Below are 24,922 nucleotides of genomic sequence, written 5' to 3' on the forward strand. Positions count from 1 at the left end.
GAAACTTACCGCCTCTGTCTTAAGGTGAAGTTTGCTTTAGAAAAGTTTTTTACTGTGGTTTTCTTAGTTAGGGGTGGTGGTGGGGTGTGGACATCCAGAGTGATTAGTTTACGGTCTGATCTAACCAGTGACAGGTTGACCTCCGGTGTGGAACACCTGTCGCTCATGTTTGCGATGACCAGGTGAAATATGTTTTCACCTCTGGTAGGGGAGTTTACCAGCTGATCCAGGGTGTATGAGTTGATGAATTCCAGGAAGCGCTGGGCCTGGGAATTTGTACCCGAGTAGTTTTCCCAGCCGATGGTAGGGTAATTGAAATCGCCCAATATCAGGGTGTTCGGTAGGACCTTCATGGTTTCCAGTGTCTCCAGAAAGGTGGAGTGGTCCTGGGTCATGGAGGGTGATCCGTATCAGGCCACAATTTGCATTCCAGATGTGTCCGATGTTAGTTGCACATGGATGATCTCAGAGGTATCATGCTGCGCCACTAACTTGGAGGTGTAGGTATCCTTGATAAATATGGATACACCCCCTCCTTTTCTGTTTTGGTCTGTGTTCTGTGGCCGAAATGTGTGGTACGAGTTGTAGCCCAGTAGTGCTGGGGTGCTGTCTGGAGCCTTGATCCAGGTTTCAATTACTGCACAGATGTTGATGTTCCCCATACTGATAAGTGCTTCGAGTGCGTGCATTTTGAGATTTAAACTCCTGGCATTGAGTAGCATAACCCTCAGTTTTTTGTTAATTGTGCTGTTTACAGGGGTGGGTTTGACTTTTGTGAGCCTTGCCTAAAAAAGGCACTATGGGGGCAGCAAGAGCCTTGGCCAATATTCGAAAGCCTAGGGGTGACAGCTGCAAGCCATCTCTTGTGAAGCAACGTGGCTTGTCGAGCATGTCATCCCAGGCTGACAGACTCTGGATCCCCTTTGAATGACACCAGAAGCTTAGCCAATTGTTGAAATTGATCATTTTTTCTTTATACTGAGGTATCATTCTTGGTGAGGGCAGGATGCTACTCAAGGTCAGGGTCATACCAGCCTGGGCTACATGATCAGAGAGCTCTTCCATGTCTCTTTTCATGTAGTCCAGGGAGGTACATCTCAGGTCACTCATACCAACATGAACAATGACAGAGTCATATTTGTACTTGTTCTGGAGTGACCTGAGTGCTTGTGTTATGTGGTGGATTCTGGCTCCCGACAGGCAGCTAACAGTAACCTTCTGCTTGTCCAGTCTAGAGAGTGGGACGTCAGTGTTCCTGACTATAGAGTCACCTATTACTAGTGTGTTAGGTATGTTATTTCGCCTTAAGGGCTGTGATTGTGCGGCACACGGATTTTGTGTTTTATGTGTCTGGTTTGTGACGGGAGGTGCAGGTTGTTTGGGTGCCTGCTTTGGCGGTCTCTGATGCTTTTGCAGGTTTTTATTTAGAGCCTCTGACTATGATTTTGTGTATTTATGTGTATTTTTTGCCAGTGCTGGTTAGTAGGTCTATGTGCGGCTGGATGTTTGGTGCAAGTGTTAACCTTCTCCTCTTGACTGTCTGTTCCAGTCTTGGGTGGAGACAGCTTTGCCTCCAGCTTGGCTGCATAACTGCATCTCTTGCATATGTTAGTGTTTTGTGGTAAGAGGAGAGGGTTGTCTGTGTACATGAGGCAGTTGTAACATTGCCTCAGGATACCCAGATTCACCAGCTGGACTGGAGAGTACACCTGAAATTGCCCTTTGGTCATGCCTGAATAGTAGGGTGAGCTGCTTAGTCGCTTGGTTGGTGAGGGGGTGAATAAAAAGCCTTGCCCTGCTGGGCAATCAAGTGTCAGGGTATATTAGTGCTTGCTATTAGGCCTGAGCAAGTGCTGGGCTGTAAGATGCTTTTTGAGTGCTTAGGTTGAAAGTTAGACTAGTTTCACGGGAAAAACTGAAGAGGAGACTTAGTGGAGCCGGGAATAATTTAACCCTAGCAGTTTTTATAGCAGGGAAATGAAAGAGATAGAAATTAGCCCAAAATGGCCAATAAACTACTAACTTCTGGGCTGGAATCACTCCTCCAGGGACAGATAGGCTGCCAAAGCTCCCCTCTATCATAGGTGAACAGAGAAACTTCCTTCTATCCAAGTAAGGTATGGGCAACTCAGAAACTTGTAACACAGCCCTGAATTCAGCACTAGCCTGAAAAGTGGACTATACTAGCTTAGAAAGGTGAGAAACAAGGAATTTTTTATTGTGTACTACTAAATATAGCATGTTTTCACCTCCACAGACAAATTTCCTTCATCTGATACCATGTAACATCTGGAAGTTCAAAACAGTTGACATACAACAGAAACACTATGGCTGTGAGCAAGTATTTATTCAGAGTAAATGAATGTAGCACATGGCACGCAAATTCCCAGAAGCTAGGCATTATTATTTAAAGCTATGTTCCCCCTACCTCACTCACTGGCAAACTGGAAGGCAGTATCCTACAGCACAGAATCACAGCAAATTTAAGTGTGAGAACAAAAAAGTTGTTTTTTTTTTTAATTGAAATAAGTAAAGCAGATTTTTTTGTCCAACCTCTTCATTTAAAATTATTTTCTCATATGTAAACTGCCTAATCACAGCATTGAATGTTGCACATTAAGTACTTCAGTTAAGTTTCATTGAAACAATAGCACTCTGTGTGGCCTACCTTTCAAAGCAATGTAGACCAGAATAAGAGAGCACAGCCCAAACACCTAGGTCCTATGCAGACTGATTTAGAATGTGCTATGCATCATCATGTCAATGACCACAGCAATATATTCACAGGAAATTTGCTTAGATACATTCTACGCCACTTGTTACCAAATCTACAGTTTGTCTTAATTATACTACATCAGTAAGAAGACTGTTTTACTTTTAGATGTAATTTTAGATTTGCTTTACTCCTAAGCAGTGATACAACTTTAGCTGGTATTAAGTTGTATTTTTCTGTAGCCACACTGTCATTGGTGGCATAACATTGTTTTTATCTCTCAGGTGGACTGTGATTTACTCCAACAAGGGGTGGAATTTTCTCAGGGTAAAAATGCATAGTAGTATTTTAAGAAATGCTCAGTTTAAATTTGGACAGTCATCCAGATGCAGGCTGAAACAACTGTATACTGTATGTTTATTTGAATGAAGATATTGCCAAAAACAATCAGAAAATGCTGGATTTCACTGCACAGTATTTGGATATAAACTTTCAGTGCATACTTGTGAAGTCGTTTAATGAGGGTAAACATGCTAACCGTGATAGCTGCCAAATGCAACCACTCATCACAATACACATATCCTGCAAGGCCATGGGTCAGTTGCTTTTATAATCCATTTACCTGTCCATTACTAGGTTTCCATCATTTACTCGAATACCTGTCCACATGTCCCAGGATTCTGCTTCAGTAGGCTGTGTGTAAGGCCCAAACACTTCACGGATTCTAGTGAAGAAACAAAGACCATATTTGATTAGTTCATAAAGTAATTTCATAAAATGTTCATAAGAAACAGTATCTTGTTGGTCATCTAGAAATCTAACTTGTGTTTGAGAAAGTAGTTCATCCTGTTGCTATTACATCTGATTTAACAAATGACACAAAAAGAAAAAAAGTTTTTTTTCCATGTTAGAGATTTGTAGAAGCAGTGGAAAGAAGACAGTTCTTTTGAAAGACAATTTTATCAGAATGGAGAAGGTTAATAGTGAGTGAATAAGCCTACAGATATAGCTGCCTAACTTGTAAAAGGGTGAAGGAGCAACAGCCAGATACAGTCATTACAGTATTTAAACGCAGCAAAAATCAAAGCATAATGTTACAGAACTGTAATAATACAAAACTTGTCTTGGCTAAGGATACAGACCGAAGAAGCTAACTCATCTAAAGAGATATGCCCATTTATACTTATGGCAGAGCAGTCTGCAAGAGCAGAACCTGTTGAGCAAAGAGATTTACAGAGTAAAACATGCCAATCTGAAAGTGCTATAAAACGTCTAAAAATGTACTAGTTATGGCATAAGGAACACTGTTCAAATAGTCATGGCTTCATCATGTCTGGGAATACAGAACTCCTGCATCACTCACAGTTAAGTGGTGATTACTAGGATTTTAAAGCAGTTATTTTAAAAGATTTGTTTACCATTTTAAAGTAATGACATTGTACAAATCATCTTTTCCTGAATTCAAGCGTTTTGACTCAATGCTCAACATGCAGATGTTGTTGGAACACACTGGACATACATCCGTTCACCTAAGTTTCAGAGCAGGACTTCCAACTGTGTGGAGTCCAGACCAGTCATGTTTATAGTAGTTAATGACTTTAGTTGTTCTTTTCATTTGTTTGTTTGTTCAGTTGTTTAATAATACCATTAGCTGAGCATACAGCTGAATATCTATGGCCAGAAAATTATGTTTTTATTACTAAAGAGTTTTTCATGGACTTGATACCAGCATCTTAATGGCAGCACATTAAAATTCATTTGGATGTTTGCTGAACACATCGTTTTTGTGCAGGTGGTTATAATTTATCACCACTAAAAAAGATCCAGTTTGGTCAGTTAAATACATACTTTTGATATATAATTGGGCTTTCCCTTCTAGAGCACAAGTAATTGGCTTCTGGATTTAATTTGCAAACTGTGGGTCTTCTAATATAACTTTGTTAATTTATTTCACAATCTCATAAACAGCATCACCCTGCTTGGTACATTACCACTTGAAGTTCTCTGTTAAGCTCTTTTGAGCTTTTCTGATATTTCTTACCCCTGTCTTCATACCACAAGTCAACAATCTCTAGCAGGATCATAAGAAATTTAGGAAAAAATATCTTAAATATTATAAAGTACTCCCACTTATCTAGATGTAAAATGTTAAGTTTCAAGAAAAAGAAGTTATGTACTCACCATAACGTTCTATCTGTGTTGCCGATCTTCATTTATCTTTAACATATGGGACTCGGTTCTGACCCGCAGAACCAGCTCAGCTCCTGTAACAGATTACGAGAACCAAAAATCTCTCGAGCTAAGTCCCTACTCAGAATGCCCCTCTTTAGATTACCTCAGATTGAGTTTGCAGCTATAAAATGAGAAAGGAAGGACAATTGCATTCCAATTATAGAAGCTATATCCAAGGTCATAAAAGAAATAACAGATAACCAGGACTAGAGTTCATTCCTCTAAGAAGCCCGAAGGAGGAGGAAGGTGGGTGGGGAGTCAAGAATAAATGAAGATCGACAACACAGATGGAAGTTTTGGTGAGTACATAACTTCTTTATCTGATGTCATCAATCTTCATTTATCCTTGATGTGTGGGACAGAATCCCCAGCTACCTTATTTCTAGGGAGGCCTTATAGAAGGTGTGATGCCCCAGCAGTGGCACAGTAATCAAGAAGCCTCAATCTTCACCACCGACAACAGTGGGGAGCATACACACTGGGAGGATGACAAGTACACACACACAGTAAAGTGAAATTTACCTTAAGAGCACACAGAGATCACAGTCAGTCTAGGGCTGGTTTCTCCCTTTTTCTCCAGATACCCAATAAGACTCCCCACTGACACAGCTATAGGGTTGAGATCTCAGCTGAGTGGCCAAACCAAGATCTCCAGTACTCTCTGTGTCCATCCAGTGCTTCGTGTCCCTGGCCAAGTATCTGACACACAAACTCTTTAAGATTTGATTTATATACAGACACACACACACACACACACACACACACACACACACACACACACACACACACACACACACAGACAGACACACACACACACACACTCTCCTGGGAAAGGCTGGCACAGGTTTAGTAGCTATGCCCCCTTCTGCCCAGACTATAAGGTAGCTTCCACTGCCACCATCCACTACTTATCAGCTACTTTAAGGCCCTTAGCAAAGGGTGTCCAATCTTACTGTGTAATGTAACTATTAACCCAAATAGTAGTCTGACCAAAAGCAAGGCTATTTAGGAGTAACCTGTACAGTGTCACCAAATAGATATTTATTTATATTTGTTTACTGGGATAGTCCTCCAGAAGTACAATTTATTTTAATATACAGAAAAAGATACATTGATATAATAAGAGAAATACAAATATACATTGACTTTGAAAACATAACATTAAAATCAAAGAATAGTATCATAAGCATTGTTTACAGAGTTTAAAAGATTTTTTTAAAGGTATATATAGTTATATTAGTCAAGTTGGCATAGACTGAGAAAGAAAAGAGGTAAATTGAAGATGGTGAAAAATTCTGACAAGTTAGTAAAAGGTCATAAAAGGCTAATGATCTGGGGGGATAATTAACCCGGATCGATACAAGAACAAATCCATTTACTTTATAAGTGGTCTTTTAACTGTTTCTTTAATTAGATTAGGTTAGTAATGTTTAAAATATGTTGGGGAATTGTGTTCCAGGTTTTAAAAATATGGTGTGAGTAAAGGGAATCCCCAGCCTTGTTGTTACTTTTGGAGACTTGTAGAAGGGCTTTGTATGAAGAACAAAGTTGTCAAGTGTTAGCATATGTTTGGAGTAATTGTTGAAAGGCTGGGATTCTATCAGGCTGATATACTAAGTGGTGGGTGATAATAAGTTGGGTATAGATAATATATTGAGGGAGTTCTAGCCATTTTATTTGTTGTAGGGAGGAGCAATGATGTGACCTATGTGGGGAATTTGTAGCAAACTTGGCAATTTTGTTATAGCAGGATTCAAGTTTGGAAAGTTCAGTTTTGCTAACTATGGTGAAGACAGGGGAAGTGTAAAGTAGAGTGGATAGGAGGTGAGTTCTAGCTATGTCTAATCTGGCTTAGTTTGTCAGAAATGGCTTAATGCAATAGAGAGAGCCAAGTCTGACGTGAGATTTTTTAATGGATTTAGATAGGTGAATATCAAATTTCAGTTTGTAGTCAACAGTTACACCTAGTAGCTTGGTTTGGGAGATGGCAGCAATAATTGTGTTGTTTGTAGAATATATATGAAAAGAGGTTGGGGTACGGTTGAGTTGGGTGAGAGATATAGCATTAGCTTGGTCTTGTCTGGGTTCAGTATGAGGCTAGCTTTGTTTAGCCAATATTTAACTTCCAAGAAAGATTGTTGTGTGATGTCCTGTAGTTGTGTGAGGGACGATGCATTACATAAGGAGGTAGAGTAATCGGCACATTGAATAACTGAGGCAAGTGGAGTGGATATATGCAGTTGGTTAGTGAATATACTGAAAAGTAAGAGGCCTAGTATGGAACCGTGTGGGACTTCAATGTTAATAGGGAGTAAAGATGATAACTCCTGATTCCACGGAAAAGCCTGTTGCCATTTGATTAGGTAGCTGTGGAACCATCCTAGGGTGGAATGACTAAGGTGTAAGGTGACTAGCTCTGATAGTACTTTCTGGTGTGAAACTGTGTCAAAGGTCTTAGAAAGGTCTAGGAAGATGGCAGAGACGAGTCTGTTTTGGTTTCTTTGGTGGCTTACAGTGTTGGCAAAGCTGAGGAGGGTGGTTGTGGTGCTATCATGGGGTGAAAACCATGTTGTGTGTGTGAGAGAGGAGGTTGTTGGATAGTAGATGATTTAAAAGCTGGGTATGGATTCCTTTTTCAAGTATTTTAGAGAGGGGTGAGAGGATGGTAATGGGCCTGTAGTTTGCAGGTTCTGTGGATTTTCCTCCTTTACGCAGGGGAGTGATATAAGAGATTTTCCAGAGTAGAGGGACATAGTTTTCAGTGCTAGAGCAGTTGATGAGGATGGTTATAGGGTATGCAATTGCATCTGCAGCAATTTTTAGTAATTCTGAAGGGAGATTGTCTGTGGCTAGGCTAGTGAGTTTGAGTGATTTAAGGAGTTTTTTTATAGTGTGAGTTGAAACAGTTGTAAAAGAGAAGGTATTTTCAGTATTACTATTGATGGTTGGCATTTTGAGAGAGGTGTTTTTGTTGCATTTGATGTTAGAGTGTATTGAGTTTATGAAGAAGGAATTAAACTGTGTTGCAATGTTATCGTTTGAGGGAAATGCAGTGGGTGTGGGTGTAGGGGTAGTAGTGTTGCCAGGTTGCAGGAGTTTCTTAATATAGGACCAGAATTTTGGGGGGTTGTTTTGGTGGTTTTGTTGTGCAGTGGTGCAGTATTTTTTTTATAATGTTTTATTTGGGATTTTGCTTTTATTTCTAAGCTGTTTGCAGAGTTGTACATCGATATGGTTTCTGTTAGTAAGCCAGCGTACCCATGCCTTTGTTTGAAGAGATCTTTAGTGTTATTTGTTAGCCATGGTGAATGGTGCTTTTTTATTCTAGCAGATCTGCAAGAGGCTAGGCTATTTAAGATGTCCAGGAAAGTAGTGTTAAAGTGTTGTACAGCAGTATCTAATGGTAAGGTTATTAGTGAAGACCAATTTATTTGTTGGAGCAAGGAATGAAATGTTTGGGTATTAAATTTATTTTTATTATGAATTAGATGATAGACTGATTGTCTAGGAGGGCTAAGATTATATCTAAGCAAATAGTTCACTGATACTATCATGAAGACACCCTGTTTGGAGGGATGTGGGAGATCTGTTAGTGAGGGTCCAGTTTAAAACTGAGTGTCTGTTAGATATTTTATCTATTCTGGTAGGTTCTTGTATGAGCTGAAAGAAACCATGTAGGTTTATAAAGTTAGAATGGCTACTGGTGTCATAGGAGGCCCAGTCTGTATTGAGATCTCCCATTATGATGGTTTCTTGTTGGTAGGTTGAGGATAGCCAAAAGAGAATGTCTTCAATAATTGCTAAATTATCACCAGGGGAAATATAAATGGCTATTATGACAAAGGTTTTGTTTGTTAATGTTTAGTTTACTGAGAAGTATTTCAGTATTGTTAAATGAAGGAGAACTGATGCTTATGATTTCTAGTGCAAGGTTTTGTTTGAACATTATAGCTACCCCACCTCCCCATTTAATTTGATGGTTGAGTTGATAGAGGTTGTATCCAGGGGCTAAGATTTCATTGTTTTTGATATGTGGCTTGAGCCAGGTTTCAGTAAGAATGGCAATGTCAGGGGAGTATAAATCTAGTAAAGCATGGAGGTCATGAACTTTATTTAATATATTTCTTAGGTTTATGTTAATATATTTCTTAGGTTTATGTTAATGAACAAGAGCGAGTGTTCTTGTGGTGGGAGGGGATGATGGGGGGAATATGTGGAGGTTATGTTTTGATGGAATAGGGTCCAGGGTTGGGGTGAATATCACCACTGAGTTGTAACTGTGATAATATACTGAGTACAGTTTTGATATATTTGTAAAGTAATTTATGATTTCTGGGGACAGCATCAGCTTTAGAACTGGTTTTGTGGTATTTGAGTGGAAAGTAGCATATATGGATAGTGTTAAAGAGGTGGGTTTCCAGGTAGGGGTTGTACAAGGTATTTTGAAATATGGGGTAGTAATTGTGGAATGGTAGGTGTGATGGGGGTATGAACGTTTGTCAAGAGACAGAGGAAGGCTAAAATAAGAAATAAGGCTGTTTGAAGAGAAAGGGTTTTTAGTGATGAATGTTGGAGTGAATGAGACATAGTGGAAAACTGGCTATGAGATAATAAGTTATAAAAGAAAAGTAGGAAAGAACAGAAATAAGTATATATTTTAGTATTTGAAAGAATAGTTAACTAGAGTAGGTAATGTTATATGTTATGTTATACTACAATCCAAACAATGTGAATAGATCTAGCAAGAAATATACTAACTTTACAGCTAGAGATAGGATAGCACTCTCAAATTTACGTAATGATCGAACTATTATGATAAGACCAGCATATAAAAGTGGTCCTATATTCATAATGGACTATGAGAAATATCAAGAAGCTATGGATAAATTGTTGAGTGATGAGAAACACTATAGACTCATTAATATTGATAAAGTTGAAGAAAATAATACCGAATGTCTACTTTAATTATAGACTTAGTCAAAAGTAATGACATAACTTCAGACTTGGGTAAATATTTGTTGGTAGAATTTCCAATGATCCCTGTTATACAGGGGCTTCCTAAAATTCATAAAAATAGTATGAAAACACCGATGAGACCTATAGTCTCAGGGAAAGGTTGGTGTACTGAACCTTTCTCAATATACGTAGAGAGAGCTCTGAGACCTATACTTAATGACAATATTTATGTCCTTAAAGATACTAGACAATTTTTGTTGGACTTGCATGAATATAGTAACATCAGGGGATTAGTTCTGACACACTTTTTGTCACTTTAGATGTTCAGTCACTTTTCACGGTAATACCTAATGATATTGGTATAGATTCAGTTAAAGAGTATTTGAAATTACATAGTGACTTTGATCAGAGAAATATAGATTTATTAAGTCTTTTTCTGGAAGTGATATTAGAAAATAACATATTTGTGTTTGAACGATGTTTTTACATTCAATGTGATGGCGTAGCTATGGGCACTTCTTGTGCCAATAGCTACGCCAACGTGGTTTTAGCCTATTGGGAGGAAAATTGTTTGTTCAAATGTGACATCTACAGAAGACACATCTTATTTTATCGACATTTTGTGGATGATATTTTTTTGCTTTGGAATGGAAGCATTATAGAGTTGGACAAATTTATTCTAGACATGAATTGTATGACTGGATTCTTGAAATTTACCCACAGCTATTCCAATCTATACATTGAATACTTAGATGTATACATGGAAAGAGTTATGGATAAATATATTAATACAGGGGTATATAGGAAACAGTGCCAAAGGAATAATATACTGCATAAAAGTAGCATGCATCCTTATTATACTTTTAAAAACATTATAAGGGGACAAGGTATGCAAATATCTTGCTTGAATGCTAGTGATACAGGCTTCTATGAAGCTATAAATAATTTTAAAGATAGACTTGTGAGTCGTGGATATAAAGCAATAGAAGTAGATAGAAGCCTGTCAGATTTAGGCATACTTAGACAGGATAGAGCTGCGCCATATTTTTCAACACCTATAGAAATGGATAGAGTTAATAAGTTCAAAAATGAAAATATAAAAATATCAATGTTTTATACTAATGATAACAGTGCTCTATATAACATTGTTAACAACCATTGGAAGGTACTTACTAGTAATGCTGATTTTAAAAAGATTGTAGGAGATAAACCATCATTTAGATTTAAAAACAAACTTAATCTTAAGAGACTGTTATGTTCTAACTTTACTAAGAAGACATTTAGTAATACATGTAACACTAGTCCATGTGGACACTGTAATTATTTATTTATTTATTTATTTATTTAACATTTGTTGACCAGGAATGTCCGACTAGGTTCCACAGAGCCTGTTTTCAGCGGAGGCCCGGGGAGAAACGCTCCAGATGCATGTCTTTGGAATTATTGTAGTTACATTAATAATAAAGGTTACTTTATCCATCTTGATACAGGACAAGTTTGTAACTTTACAATAAATGCTACTTGTGATACAGCAAATATAGTTTATTTAGCTGAATGTGAAACATGCAGTTCATTTTACATAGGGAAGACTAACAGATCTTTTTGGACAAGAATTAGAGAGCGTATCAGAATAATGTGTTAGCTAAACATGTTCGGATGTTTAATAACCATTATATATTTAAATTTATGGCTATAGATATAATTAATCCCATAATTAGACAAGGAAATATTAGGAATAATACTGAAAAAAGAGAACTGACTTGGATATTGAAATTTAGGGCAGATAGAGGTCATGGCCTCAATGAGAGAGCTTCATTAAAACCTATTTTAAAAGCCCGTTGATTTCCATGATCATTAATTGCATACTTGTTGTTTTTGTCAATGCAATAGAATTCATGCTGTTAGTTAGTATATGTATTTTTTATATTATATATATTTTAGTAATAAGTGTTTCTATTTGTTTTATTAATTGCGGTTAGTTAAATATACTTATATAAGAATGATTTTTAGAAAGAAATGTTTCTGATGTATTTTAGTATGGTAATGAAGGGTTAATAATTCAGTCAAGTCATAATTGGCCTGAGTATTTATAGTAGTGTTTGTAGTAATGTGCATGTTGGTCTGAAGAAGCTAATGTGAAAGCACTTACCAGTGCACGATATTAAAATCTGTTTTATTTGAAGAAGAACTGTTGCTACGTTTGAATTTTCGTTTGATGCATGGTTGCACACACCAAGAAGTTATATATTTTTGCTATTTCATATTATTTTTCAGTTGGTGTGTGGCGTTTACTTCTCTGAGTGTAACTTTGTTACTCATAATGTTATACATGAAAGTGAGTTGCAACAGAAAATATGTGTATATAAAAAGAGAGAGATTGACTTATGTGTGGGTTGAGCAGAGGGAAAGATATGATGGGAAAATTGAAACAAAAGGGAGATGTATGTAATTGGTGCTGATTGGGTGGTATATAGTTAGGGGAATGGCTAGTTAGATGTAAATGTAGAGTGGGTGGGTGAGATTTGGGGGGCAGCGTAGGGGAGCAAAGTGAGCCCAAGCTCAACGAGGGTGAATGAAGTGAGCTCCACCAAGGAGAAACACATGGCCAAAAAAACAATCACTTTGGAGTATCAAGAAACAGAGAAGAAAAAAAATCACCGGGATTGCACCACGTCTGCTAAGGTTATATAAAAAAGTTTAACCTTGTCACAACACAAAAAGTGGTGAGAAAAGCCAAAAGCTTAACTAAAAACAGAACATAAAGAAAATAAGCACTATAAGGGAAATGCCAAGGAGTGGAGGGGATGGCTCCAGTAGTGTGCACTCCCGGGCAAGTTATATTACAAATGTGCAGACAACAGAGTGAAATATTAATCAAAACATACACTGTGGAGTCTTTATTTAGGCAGGGAATATGCAAGATATAAGATAGATATGCAAGTATTCTAAGAGCCTAAATATATCTAAACAAACCAGCCACAATTAAAAGGTTTAAATATATTTAATAACAAATAAAAGAACAAGACAATACTCGGTAAGTAATCAGTTACATCAGAGTTCAAAATCACAGGAAATATTTAAAACAACACTGCAGGACAGTCTCAAATAAATAAAGAAAACATCTCATCTACACTTTACTATATTTCTATCTGAATCTAAAAGAGTTACTATGCCCCAAAAATGTACTTACAGCAAGGCAAGTGCAGAGGTGAGTGGATGTTTCCAGCTGATGTTGTTAGGTCAAAGACAAAATACAATATGCACAATCTCTCTCTCTGATAGAGTTCTTAAATAAATACCAAATATTACTGCTGGGTTAGCTTGGATGACATCACTTTCTGGCATCTGACTTTAGTTCTCAAGCTAAATCCCTTTTGTCAGAAACTTACAGAATTTTAGAATATCCCTGTGAAAACTGCATATCTCTCTCAGTTGTTTGCAGATCCTGGAAGTCAGAAAATAAAACACTTCTACATCTTAAACTTAGTAATTACTTCTCTTTCAACACAATACAAAAAACTTCTAGCTCTAGACATTGTGTATGCTACTGCATTGAAACTGAGAGATAACATCTTTTTTAATACGTGGTTATGAAACTATTTAATTTCAACTATTTTCTCCAAATTTTTTTCAAGTTAACCTCATGTGTTCCAGTTTCCATTAAACATATACATCTAAACAGTAATAATAGTGCAATTACATTCCTGTTCTATTCCAATAGGGCATGCTGTGGTTACATTTTAGCTCAGTACTTTACACACACTTCTGTATAAATCATATCAATATTCACAAATGACATAGAATTATTTACAAAATTCCAGATAGCTGGTCTTTCAGTATTTCCTTTTGTCACAGAAGGATATTCCTGAGCATCATATAGCCAAAGGACCCTCTTCCCCTGGAAACCAGATCCAATTTGTAATGAGTGATAAAGGTATGTGGAGTAGCCCAGGTTGCAGCTGCACATATTTCATCCATGGAAACCTTTGAGTGAAAAACAGCAAAAGTGTCTATCGACCAAGTAGAATGTGCCCTCACTGGTGCAGGTAATTGGACGTTTCTGTTATTGTAGATGAAAGTTATACATTCCCTTAACTACTTAGATAAAGTAAACTTTAAGGACCCGCAAAGGAGATGAATAACTGGTCTGGCTTTCTAAAGTCCTTTGTTCTGCTGAGATAAAAATGCAGTTGCCCATGAACATCTATCAAGTGTAAATAATATTCTCCCTTATTAGAAGAATTAGGGAAGACTGGTAAATTAATAGATTGATTAATGTTAGCTTCAGATACCACCTTAGGAAGAAAGGATGGGTTGGTTCTTAGTAAAACCCTGTCTTTATGAATAATCAAAGATGGAGGTTTTGAAGATAATGCTTGTATCTCTGAAATTCTTCTGGCAGGCATAACGGCTACCAGAAAAATGGTTTTCCATGAAAGGAACTTCAGGTCACAACTAGCCACTGGCTCAAAAGGGGAATGGACCAATGACTGTAGAACAATATTAAGATCCCAATGAATGAGAGGATCCTTATAAGGTAGTTTAAACTCAAGGTTCCTTTCATAAATACTTTGCACAACCTATGAGAGATCAATGATTGCTCTTTGAAACTGTCATGGAAGTTGGAAATAGCAGCTAGTTGGACCTTAATAGTAGAAGAAGCTCCCTGCTCAAAAAGCATAGCTAAAAATCCAACACCTTTTCAACCAGTGCAGAGAAGGGGTCAATACCATTATTGCATGCCCAAAACAAGAATCTTTTCCACTTAGTGTGGTAAAGTCTCTTTCAGTAAGGCTTATGGGAAGCTAACAAAATTCTACAGACTGCAGAGGACAGGTTATCTTGCCTGGCGATCAAGAGAATTGGAGGAACCAAGCTGTAAGCTTGAGGTTTCAGAGACTGGGATGAACTAGCCCCCGTGGATGGGACAGGAGGTCTGGATCCAGAATCCATGGTGTGAATCAGCTGAGGCCAAAGAAAGGGGAACTAGACTTGTCAAGGCCATAAGGGAGCAATGAGGATCACCTTGCTCTTCAACCTGATGGCTTTCTTTAAGAAAGGAGGTATTAGTGGAATGGGGTGAAATGGCATAGACCAGTCCTGAGGGCCAGTCATGAAAGAGTGTTTCTCTTGGGGACTCCCCCTGAGGGGGATTAGCAGAAAGTAGCTGTTGCACCTTTTGTTCAGGGGTAATGGTCGACATATTTATATATATATATATATATATATATATATATATATAAATATGGGTCTACTTTACATGGTCAACTTTTCACAAAGTCAACTTTCAGATGGCCGAGACCATATGATCGACTTTCGGAAAGCCGACAATGTAAAATAAACACAAAAACACAACAAACACTTACCTTAAAACTGTTAGCAGGAGGGCAAGCCCCCCTGCCCCCCCCCCCCCCGTGGGGACTCCACACCCCACACCCCCCATAACCTAAATATGCCAACTCCGAGATCGCACTACAGTGTGGAAGAGGGAAATTTTCCCATTCTGTACTGTATGGAGATAGCGGTTTTCCATGATCGGCTTTTCAAAACTCGATCATATGGTCTCAGCCATATGAATTTCGACTTTGTGAAAAGTCGATCATGTGAAGGGGACCCATATATATATATATATATATATATATATATATATATATATATATATATATATATATATATATATATATATATATCAGTAGCATTTAAGAACTAATGGCAATAAATTAAGTTGCTTGGTTGTTTCAGTACTACCATTTTGTTGAAGTTATGAGTTTTTAAGCATTTAAGTAGAATATTATTTATCTTCTTCATTTTTTTGTGAATATAGTATTAAACATTGTAAGACAAGCAATATTTTAGGGTGAATTACCACCTTAATAAGCATTAATCATGCTTCCATGGTAAAGAAGAATTTATTCTGATTTGTGACTAAACTTAAAATTTTATCAACAACCTATTGTACGTTTGCATCATTTCTTTATTATTAGACATACTGGTTATACCAAAGTATTTCATTTGATTGCTATTCCAATTAAAGTTAGAATATTTTTGGATGAATGTTTTATTTTTTTATTAATTAATAATATACTTGTTTTATTATGATTAAATCTTAAGTTCAAGATTTCTTCAAACTGACTCATAGAACTAATTATATGTTCTAATGAAGTCTCTATATTTCCTTTTGTTAGTAAAATATCATCAGCAAAGAGTTGAATCTTTAGTTCAAAATCTTCTTTTATTTTAATACCATTACTGTTCTTATTGGATCTAATACTACTAGCAAATGGTTCTACAGCGAATGCAAAATAGTAAAGGTGATAATGGATAGCCTTGTTTTGTGCCTTTTTGCAATTTAAAGGAATTAGAAAGAAAATAACCTATTTTAACATAAGCACATAAGTTTTTGTATAACTTAGAAACTAATTCAGTTAATCCAGATGAGAAATTATACACTAAGTGTTGTAAGAAGGTACAACCAATTAACTGAGTCAAAAGTCTGATCTAAATCAAGACTAATGATAGAAAGTTCTTTTTTATTTTTATTTGTATAGTCTATTAATGTATGCATTCTTATTATATTATCCTGTACATGTATATTTAAAATAAACCCAGTCTGATCATTGTTAATTAGTTTAGGGATAAGTAGATTAATTCTGTTAGCTACAATGGACATGAACATCTTCTAGTCCACATTTAAAAGTGAAATGGGTGTGTATAATGAGCACTTTGTAGAATCACTCCAAAGACCAAGGATGCAAACAACTCCAGTAGATGTACAGCCACAAATATTCCCAAATGAATAAAAGGCAGGCACTTCCACTATTTAATACCACTAGTTTATTATGTAAGTTTTCGTCAGAACACTTCATTAGAAATGAACACCAGAATTAAAATCACACCACTATTTATATCTGCAATCAAACTGAGTAGACTCAAAGCTATTAATAACTCAAAAAAAATTAAAGAAACAGAAAAAAAAGCATTGTAGGATCTTTATCTTTTTATAAAATAGGTGATATAAGGGAAAATGTCCATGATGGAGGACTTCAGCAGTTATTTTTATTTCTCTAGAGATCTTATCTAATATTTTAACTGTATCAACCAGTAGTATTTTATATAATTCTTGTATAAGACCGTCTAAGCCTGGTGCCTTATTATTTTTTAACTTTTTATTTGATATTTTATTTCTGTTAAAGTGAACAGTCTATCATTTTTTATTTGTTCACTTGTTATTTTATTATTTATATTTTCCCTTAGAAAAGTTTCAAATATATCATCATTATATAGGTTATTTGTATTATTATTTATATTTTTATAAAATATGTTAAAGCCCTCAAGAATACCTTTAATATCTGTGCTTCTTTCTTTTTTATTATTTATATGTATTATAATATCTTTTATATGATTTAGTTTACTAATTTTATTTAAGAGCAAGTTTATGCGAGCTTAAAGGGTTTACCGAATATGCCTGAAGTTTAAGTTTTTCCAAGTTTATTGAAACTTTATGATTTAGAATTTCAACTTATTTTGTATTGAAGTTTTTAAATTCAGACTGACTGATAATGTCATTTAGTTTTAGATTTAACTTTAATGTATCTATTTTGCCTGTAGTGTATTCAACTCTTTGCCCCAGTCTCTTGTTTTACCAATATAACAGCTTGTAACTCGTCCATTTAAATAAGCCTTTAGTAAATCCCACAGTAAATTTCAGATACTTCACCATTCACATTTATTTCCAGGAAATGTTTGATCTCATTAACATACCAGTCCTTGAATCCTTTTATTTTAATAATGTACACTGGTAATCTCCTGTGATGTACAGTATTAAATTTTCAGATTTTAAAATAATATTACAGATTATAACATTATGGTCCAATAACAGCCGTGAAACTATTGAAACTTTTCTGATATGTGGTAACAGAGTGTGTGAGAAAAAAATGTTATCAATATTTGTTTGTGCTCCATATCTATAAGAATAATGGGTAAACTGAAGTGAGTTTGTTTTTCTTAATTCACATATATCCTTTAAATTCATTAGATTTACAAAATGTGTTGTTTGGCTAGAGATGTGATTCTCAGCTTTCTATCTGCAGTAGAATCTTTCTCTGATAAAATACAATTAAAATCACCAGCCGTTATGACTTCACCTTTCATGTGATAGGTTATGGTGTCTAATTAATGTTTTGCATGTTTAGTTACAACCCCTGGAACCTAATATAAGCTCACCAATGTATTTAGTTTTCTGTTCCGCTCAATTATAACAATGCTTAACATACAATTTTTATCAACATACGTATCTTTTTACTTTAGGCATTACTGGTGAGTTCTTCCATAAAATGAGGGTATCACTTCTTTTAGCTTGAAATCCAGAATCTGCTAAAAACAAATAATTCTTTAATGAAAGTGTATTTACATGTTTATTAAGTAAATGTGTTTCCTGTAGAAACAATATTTGAGCTTTATAATATTGCAGGTATTTGAACAGACTCCCCCTTTTACTGGATTATTCAATCCATTAATACTAATACATATGCATTTTCAGATCAGACATTTATATAAAAGAGAGAGAGAGAGAGAAAACACAGGTATAATGAAATCACACTTATGTACAGAACTTATTAAATACTTTATATATAACAATATGAAATCTTCTGCTATGGTAAGAACTTTTGAAACAAATAAAAGCTTACATTATGATATAACCCTAAAACATTCTATCATGGAATAACATATTCCTAGTTTGTTGAAAAAGACAAACAACCTATCAAACTCTCCATCAAACTAACAAAGTTTGGCTCATGTTTCTTATTCATATTAATGTGTCTCATACTTTTAGTAGACATCATCTTAAAAACCTATCAGTCAGTAATTATGAATAGGAAAAGTTAAACAGGTGTTCAGAATCTTTATTATAAGTTGACCAAACTGAATATCCCTACAATCAACTTTCCATGTACCTCAAATTATCTCCCTGGTCTACTGTATGGAAAAAGAAAGTTATTTTCATATTTATTAATTTATAGGTCAGATGATTTATATTTTTTCTATTGGATTTACTGTGTGTAAAGTTGTTCATAAAACAGTACCCGGCTAACTGTCATTGTGGATCATTCCAAGCCCAGCTAATTATCCCATGTGAGAATCAAATCCTGCACCTTGTGCCTATAAGGTAAACACCTTAACCACTATGCCAACCTCCCACCCTGCACCTATATTACATAATCAAACTTTTAAAAGTTTGAACGTCATATGGTCGACACCATATGATCAAATTTTTAAAAGTTCACAAATGTAATAAAAAAAAAAAACAAAGAAAAAAACCTACCTGAACAGTTTAAGCAGAGAGGGAAAGACCCCCCTGCAGCCACCACACCCCCTCTTTAAATATACCAACTCTGAGATCGCACTACAGTGCAGAAAAGGGAAATCCTCCCATTCCACACTGTATGGAGATCTCTGTTGAAAAGTTCAAACTTTTAAAAGTTCGATCATATGGTGTCGACCATAGGACGTTCAAACTTTTAAGAGTTCAACAACATAATATAGACCATCCCACCCTTACTTATTCTGATCTCTTTCTATTCCTGTTTGTATACTATGTCTTGTACTGCTACTATATTCCCGGGTTTCATATTTTAGCTATAATCCTACTTTAGAATATCATATAATAGAACATAACATTAGTCCTAATTTTTCCTTAAATGTTATGTTTAATAATATCTGAACAAACACTGGAAAAATCTTCCCTTTTAAGATTCAAACTTTCCATAATAAATTGTTCTAAGATATTAAGTTTTGTTACCATTAAAAAAGACAATAACAGAGAAACACAATCCAATTTCTTTATAAGAAGTGTCTTTCGATATGCTAGTATACAAGTTATCCTTTTGATATACTGCAAGCATTCAGAACTATTTAATAACTGACAGTGATTTAGAATGCAATTCACTGTCTTTCGCTTATTATCTAACTTGTATTCATTAACATCATAGCATGTGACTGAAAATATTATGATTATTTACTTTTAGATAGGAAGAAGTAACCTGGAAATTTCTTAGAATTTTCAGAAGTCCTGCAGCATCACCAAAGTGCTCATGCCCCTAATTAAGCTGCTTCAAACCTGTCCTCATGACAAGGGCTTGCAAATGAACACTATCAGCTACAATTCACATGAAAATGTTCACGTGTGTATCCAAGACACCTCTACATTAGATGTCAATCCCTCAAATCCTTCCAAACCACAAAAAATAAATAAAATACATTTCAAAGTATGTTAACCACTAAAAATCTATTGTATTTAAAGAAATAACATTTAATGAGTCAGTAAGCATTATTTGTATGAGATGTTTAATAAAAGCAGCCTTTTGTTTTTTTAAAGGAGACACAGCATATAAACTTGCATTAAAGGAATGGTAGTTATATGTGATCCAGGTTTAATTTGTAAAAGTGTGAATGTTACTGTAATTATTTGACAACATTCCAATAATAACTTTTATATATGTAAAAAACTATATTTTTATACTTTGTTTATAACATAGCATAACTTTCCTGGCTGCTATTACATGTCAACTATACTATCAGTAGCAAGCATTCAGAACTGTGTAACAACTGGCAGTGGTTTAGAATGCAATTAACTGTCTTTTGCTTATTATCTAACTTGTATTCTTTGACATCTGTGTGAATGAGAGGGGCGACAGAGGATTGGTGAGGATGCAGGGAGTAGAAGTGGTGAAGGTGGATGAGTTTAAATACTTGGGATCAACAGTTCAGAGTAATGGTGAGTGTGGAAGAGAGGTGAAGAAGAGAGTACAGGCAGGATGGTGTGGATGGAGAAGAGTGTCAGGAGTGATTTGTGACAGACGAGTACCAGCATGAGTAAAAGGGAAGGTCTACAAGAGGGTAGTGAGACCAGCTATGTTATATGGGTTGGAGACAGCTGCAATGACAAAAAGGCAGGAGTCAGAGCTGGATGTGGCACAGTTAAAGATGTTAAGATTTGCACTGGGTGTGATGAGGGTGGACAGGATTAGGAATAAGTATATTAGAGGGTCAGCCCAGGTTGGAAGGTTTGGAGACAAAGTCAGAGAGGCAAGACTACATTGGTTTGGACATGTGCTGAGGAGGGATGTAGAGTATATTGGGAAAAGGATGCTAAGGATGAAGCTGCCAGGTAACAGGAAAACAGAAAGGCCTAAGATAAGGTTTATGGATGTGGTGAGAGAGGACATGCAGGTGGTTGGTGTGACAGAGCAAGATGCAGAGGACAGGAAGAAATGGAAACAGATGATCTGCTGTGGTGACCCCTAACAGGAGCAGCCGAAAGAAGAAGATTTTTTGACATCTTAGCATATAATTCAAAATATTATGATTATTTAGTTTTAGACAGGAAGAAGCAGCCTGGACAGTTCTTAGAATTTTCAGAACTCCTGCAGCATCACAAAAGTGCTCATGACTCTAAGTTGTTTCAAGCTGGTTTTCATGATAAGGGCTTTAAAATGGACATTCCATCAGTTATCATTCACATAAAAGCACCCACGAGTGAATCCAAGCTACCTTTACATTACAAATCAATCCCCCAACCCCCAAAACCACAAAAACACAACAAAAACATATCAAAGTATTTTAACCACTAAAAAGCAATTCTATTTAAAGAAATAACATTTAATGATTCAGTAAGCACTGTTTGTATGAGATGTTTAATATAAAGCAGACTGTCATTTCTTGAAAGACATAACATACAAACTTGCATTAAAAGAATGACAGTTATGTGTAACATATAAAAGTGCAAATGTTACTCTACTTATTTGATATCATTCCAGTAACATTTACATTTGTAAAAGGCTATTTTTTTTATACTTTGTTTATAACATATCATGCCTTTCATGGGTGCTATTGCATGTCAAGTATAGTATCAGTAGCACACCACTAGACCATTTTAAGAACCCAGAAAGCAACTCAGCATGCCTCTTTAGTGTAATTTGTTGCATCTTGCATCATGCTTTATATTACAGGGTCTATATTAGACCCGTGAATGATCACAATTACGAATATGACATTGTCGACACGCAAATGGCGAAACCACAGAACATCAAAGAGGTAAATGGAAATCTCTGTAAGGGGAGATTTCAGTTTACTTCAGTGTAGTGCAGTCTCGTAGCACAGCCCACCACATGGGGGGTGCCAGGGTAGCTTGCCCCCCTGCTAAAAGTAAGTTGGTCTGTTTTTTGACTTTTTTAAATGTTTTTATTAGGTGTTCAATGTTACTGAACTTCGACGATATGGTGTTGATCATATCGTATTCGAAGTTCAGTAAACTTCAAGTATCTAATATAGACCCAATAGTACATTACTCAACTATGTCAAGATGTCAGAAAGCATGCCACCTAACATAAGTTTCATCATGATAATGATTAACTTTTAATTAAATGCATAGTTTAACATTTTACACTTTAAATGAAAATAAGTGGCTTTAATTTCATATACAGCTAAAAGAATCAAACTCTAACATTTTAAAAAGGTAACCAGTAACCATTTGAAGTAGGGAAAGAAATGATTTACCTTGCAAAAAGTAATATTCAGCACTTGTTCAGAAGTATTCAAGCACTCCTTTAAATTAATAAGAATTCATAAACATGAAATACATTGATTTTCATTTGTCCTTCAGTTTTTTACTGTTTTTGTCTTTTATTAACCAACTATCTCTTACTGCATTTCTCTTCACAGAAGTTGATATATTTCAGTCCATTTCTTCTGTTTTTTTTCTAGGATTTTATTTATCTGTACAAAGTCCATTGCATCTTCCAAGGTATTAAAATCTTCTTTCCTTCTGGAAGGTGAATCCTTATTTTGTTGAAAACAAGATCTGAGCTTTAATATTGTTTTTCTTTAATCTTTTAACAAGTGGCACACGTTTTTCTCTTTGACATCATTAATGTTGACTAATCATTGCCAAATCTTATAGTATTTGTCTTTAATTTTAACTAATTAGTCCATGCAGCTTTTAAGACTAAATCCTTATCTTGACTTGAGAAAAATCTTGCAATCACTGACCTTGGTGAAGGTATTTTTTTTTTTTTAAAGATGAGTTGGAAGGTGATCTATGTGTCCTTTCGATGCCAAAGGGAAAAGCTTCAGGCAGGTTTAAAGTTTTAGGCAGCCAGGTATTAAGGAACTGAATCATACTGTCTTCCTCTTCTCCACAGAGGTGAAGGTTTTTATATCAGCCACCATGGTAGAGTTTAAGGCCTTCCTTGGAAAAGCCTTTATTCCAAAAATTATGCCAAGGGTACAAATCACCTCCATGGCTGCCTGGATAACAACCCCTATGGTCAGCTCTTGCCCTCATGCAGGGAATTCCCTCGCTGTGGGGGAATGAATGAGTTTAAGATCAATAGGGGTGAAGCCTTATGGTGCGCATACAAACCTAGAAAAACACTACACAGAATATTATTTATTTAATTCAAAATGGAAATTAGTAGTTTGTGTGCATTACTGTAGTGCCTGATACCCAAGGATTGCTAGTTACCAGGAATGCAGCCTGAAACATGTTAAAAGATCTGGGAATTCTCTCTCTCTCTCATATAAGTTCATAGGAGTGTACTAGGCTAATGGCCCTAGAGGCCTTACAAGCCTAGCCCAAAGGAGTCCCTGACAACATGCCACTCAATGTTATTTCCCAGTGCCTCTGTCCAGCAGGGCCACTGAAATGATCCCCGGGGTGAACTTTCTATTTCTCATCCACTCATCAAGATTTCTCTTGAAGAGGCCAGTGAGGTACTCTGCTTGATATGTAAGGGAAGTCTATTCCAGAGCATGGGCAGTCTCTGGTTTAGGAATCTGTCCCTCCAGCAAGTTCTATTGATTGTGGTAATGAGGTTGAGGTCTCTGGCACATGTGGCATGGAGGGATTGGGATTTCTTTAGCTGTAGCATATCTAGCAGTGCTGGTTCTGACATGGTTTTGTAGGTCAAGCAGAGATCACCTCTAAGTAGGTGATATGATACCGAGGAAAAGTTGGAATTTTTTAGTCTTTCCACATAGGGCAAGTGTTTAAGGCCTAGGATCCTCTTAGTGAGGTATTTTTGTGGTCGTTCCAGCTGTTGCATATGTCTAATGAGGTACATGCCAGATGGGATATTGTACTCGATAACTGGTCTAATGAGGGAAGAGTAGAGAGAGACAATGACCTCGTTCTTCCTGGATGCAAAACCCTTTGTAATGAGATGTGCCACACGGAAGTATTTTCTGACCACAGTGGCAATGTGATTATCAAAAAAGAGGTAGCTATCCACTTGTGTTCCCAGATCTCTTATAACACCTTCGGTGTTCAGTGGACTACCATTGATGTGGTAGATCATGGGTACTACTGTGTTCTTCCCAAAGGGAATGATGATGCATTTTTTGGCATTGAGTTTAAGTTTGTGGTTCTGACACCAGTCATTGGTCTCCATGAGGCCTGTCTGTAGAATGTCAACAGCATTTGGGGAGCTAATAATGGTTCTCAGTTTACTGCCATCTGTGAATTTGGTCAGCCAGAGTCCCTTGGTTTTGGCCTGGACTTCAGAAAAGTAGATGCCAAACAGGAGAGGACCCAGGACCAATCCCTGTGGGACTCCACTTGTGATTGGTTGGTAGTCTGACTTGGAATTGCTACTTTCACAGTGTGAGCTCTGTCAGTAAGTCTATCTGCAACCCACCTTGTGACATAGGGGTTGATGCCTAGTTTAGTGAGTTTATCTATGATTCCCGAGTGAGGAATTGTATTGAAGGCCTTGGCCAGATTGAGGTAGGCTGTGTGAACTAGCTTGCCTTCATCCACAGCTCTGGTGACAGACTCGAACAAGTCAACCAGGTTGAGCAGGCATGATATACCCTTAACAAATCCAAACTGCATGGGGTCTAGAGTCTGGAGATTCCCTATGTCCTTATTTATTAGCTCCATGATGATGTGCTCTACAGCCTTACATACCAGACTCATCAGGCTAATGGGGCAGTAGTTCCCAGGGTCTGTAGTTGCATCCCTTT

At 36.4% G+C, this 24,922-nt stretch overlaps 1 protein-coding gene across 2 annotated transcripts in view; it reads right to left on the bottom strand.

Moving 5' to 3' along the window:
• Positions 1-24,922, bottom strand: part of MEST — a 425,711-nt gene that overhangs the window by 110,367 nt on the left and 290,422 nt on the right. For both annotated transcript variants that reach the window (XM_044088671.1, XM_044088670.1), the window contains one exon: positions 3,336-3,437. In XM_044088671.1, coding sequence (XP_043944606.1) covers positions 3,336-3,437 — 102 coding nt within the window. The remainder of the gene's footprint in view (positions 1-3,335; positions 3,438-24,922) is intronic.

This window comes from Protopterus annectens, chromosome 11.part0 (genome assembly GCF_019279795.1).
Source record: "Protopterus annectens isolate FY-2018-M chromosome 11.part0, PAN1.0, whole genome shotgun sequence".
Lineage (NCBI taxonomy): Eukaryota > Metazoa > Chordata > Ceratodontiformes > Protopteridae > Protopterus > Protopterus annectens.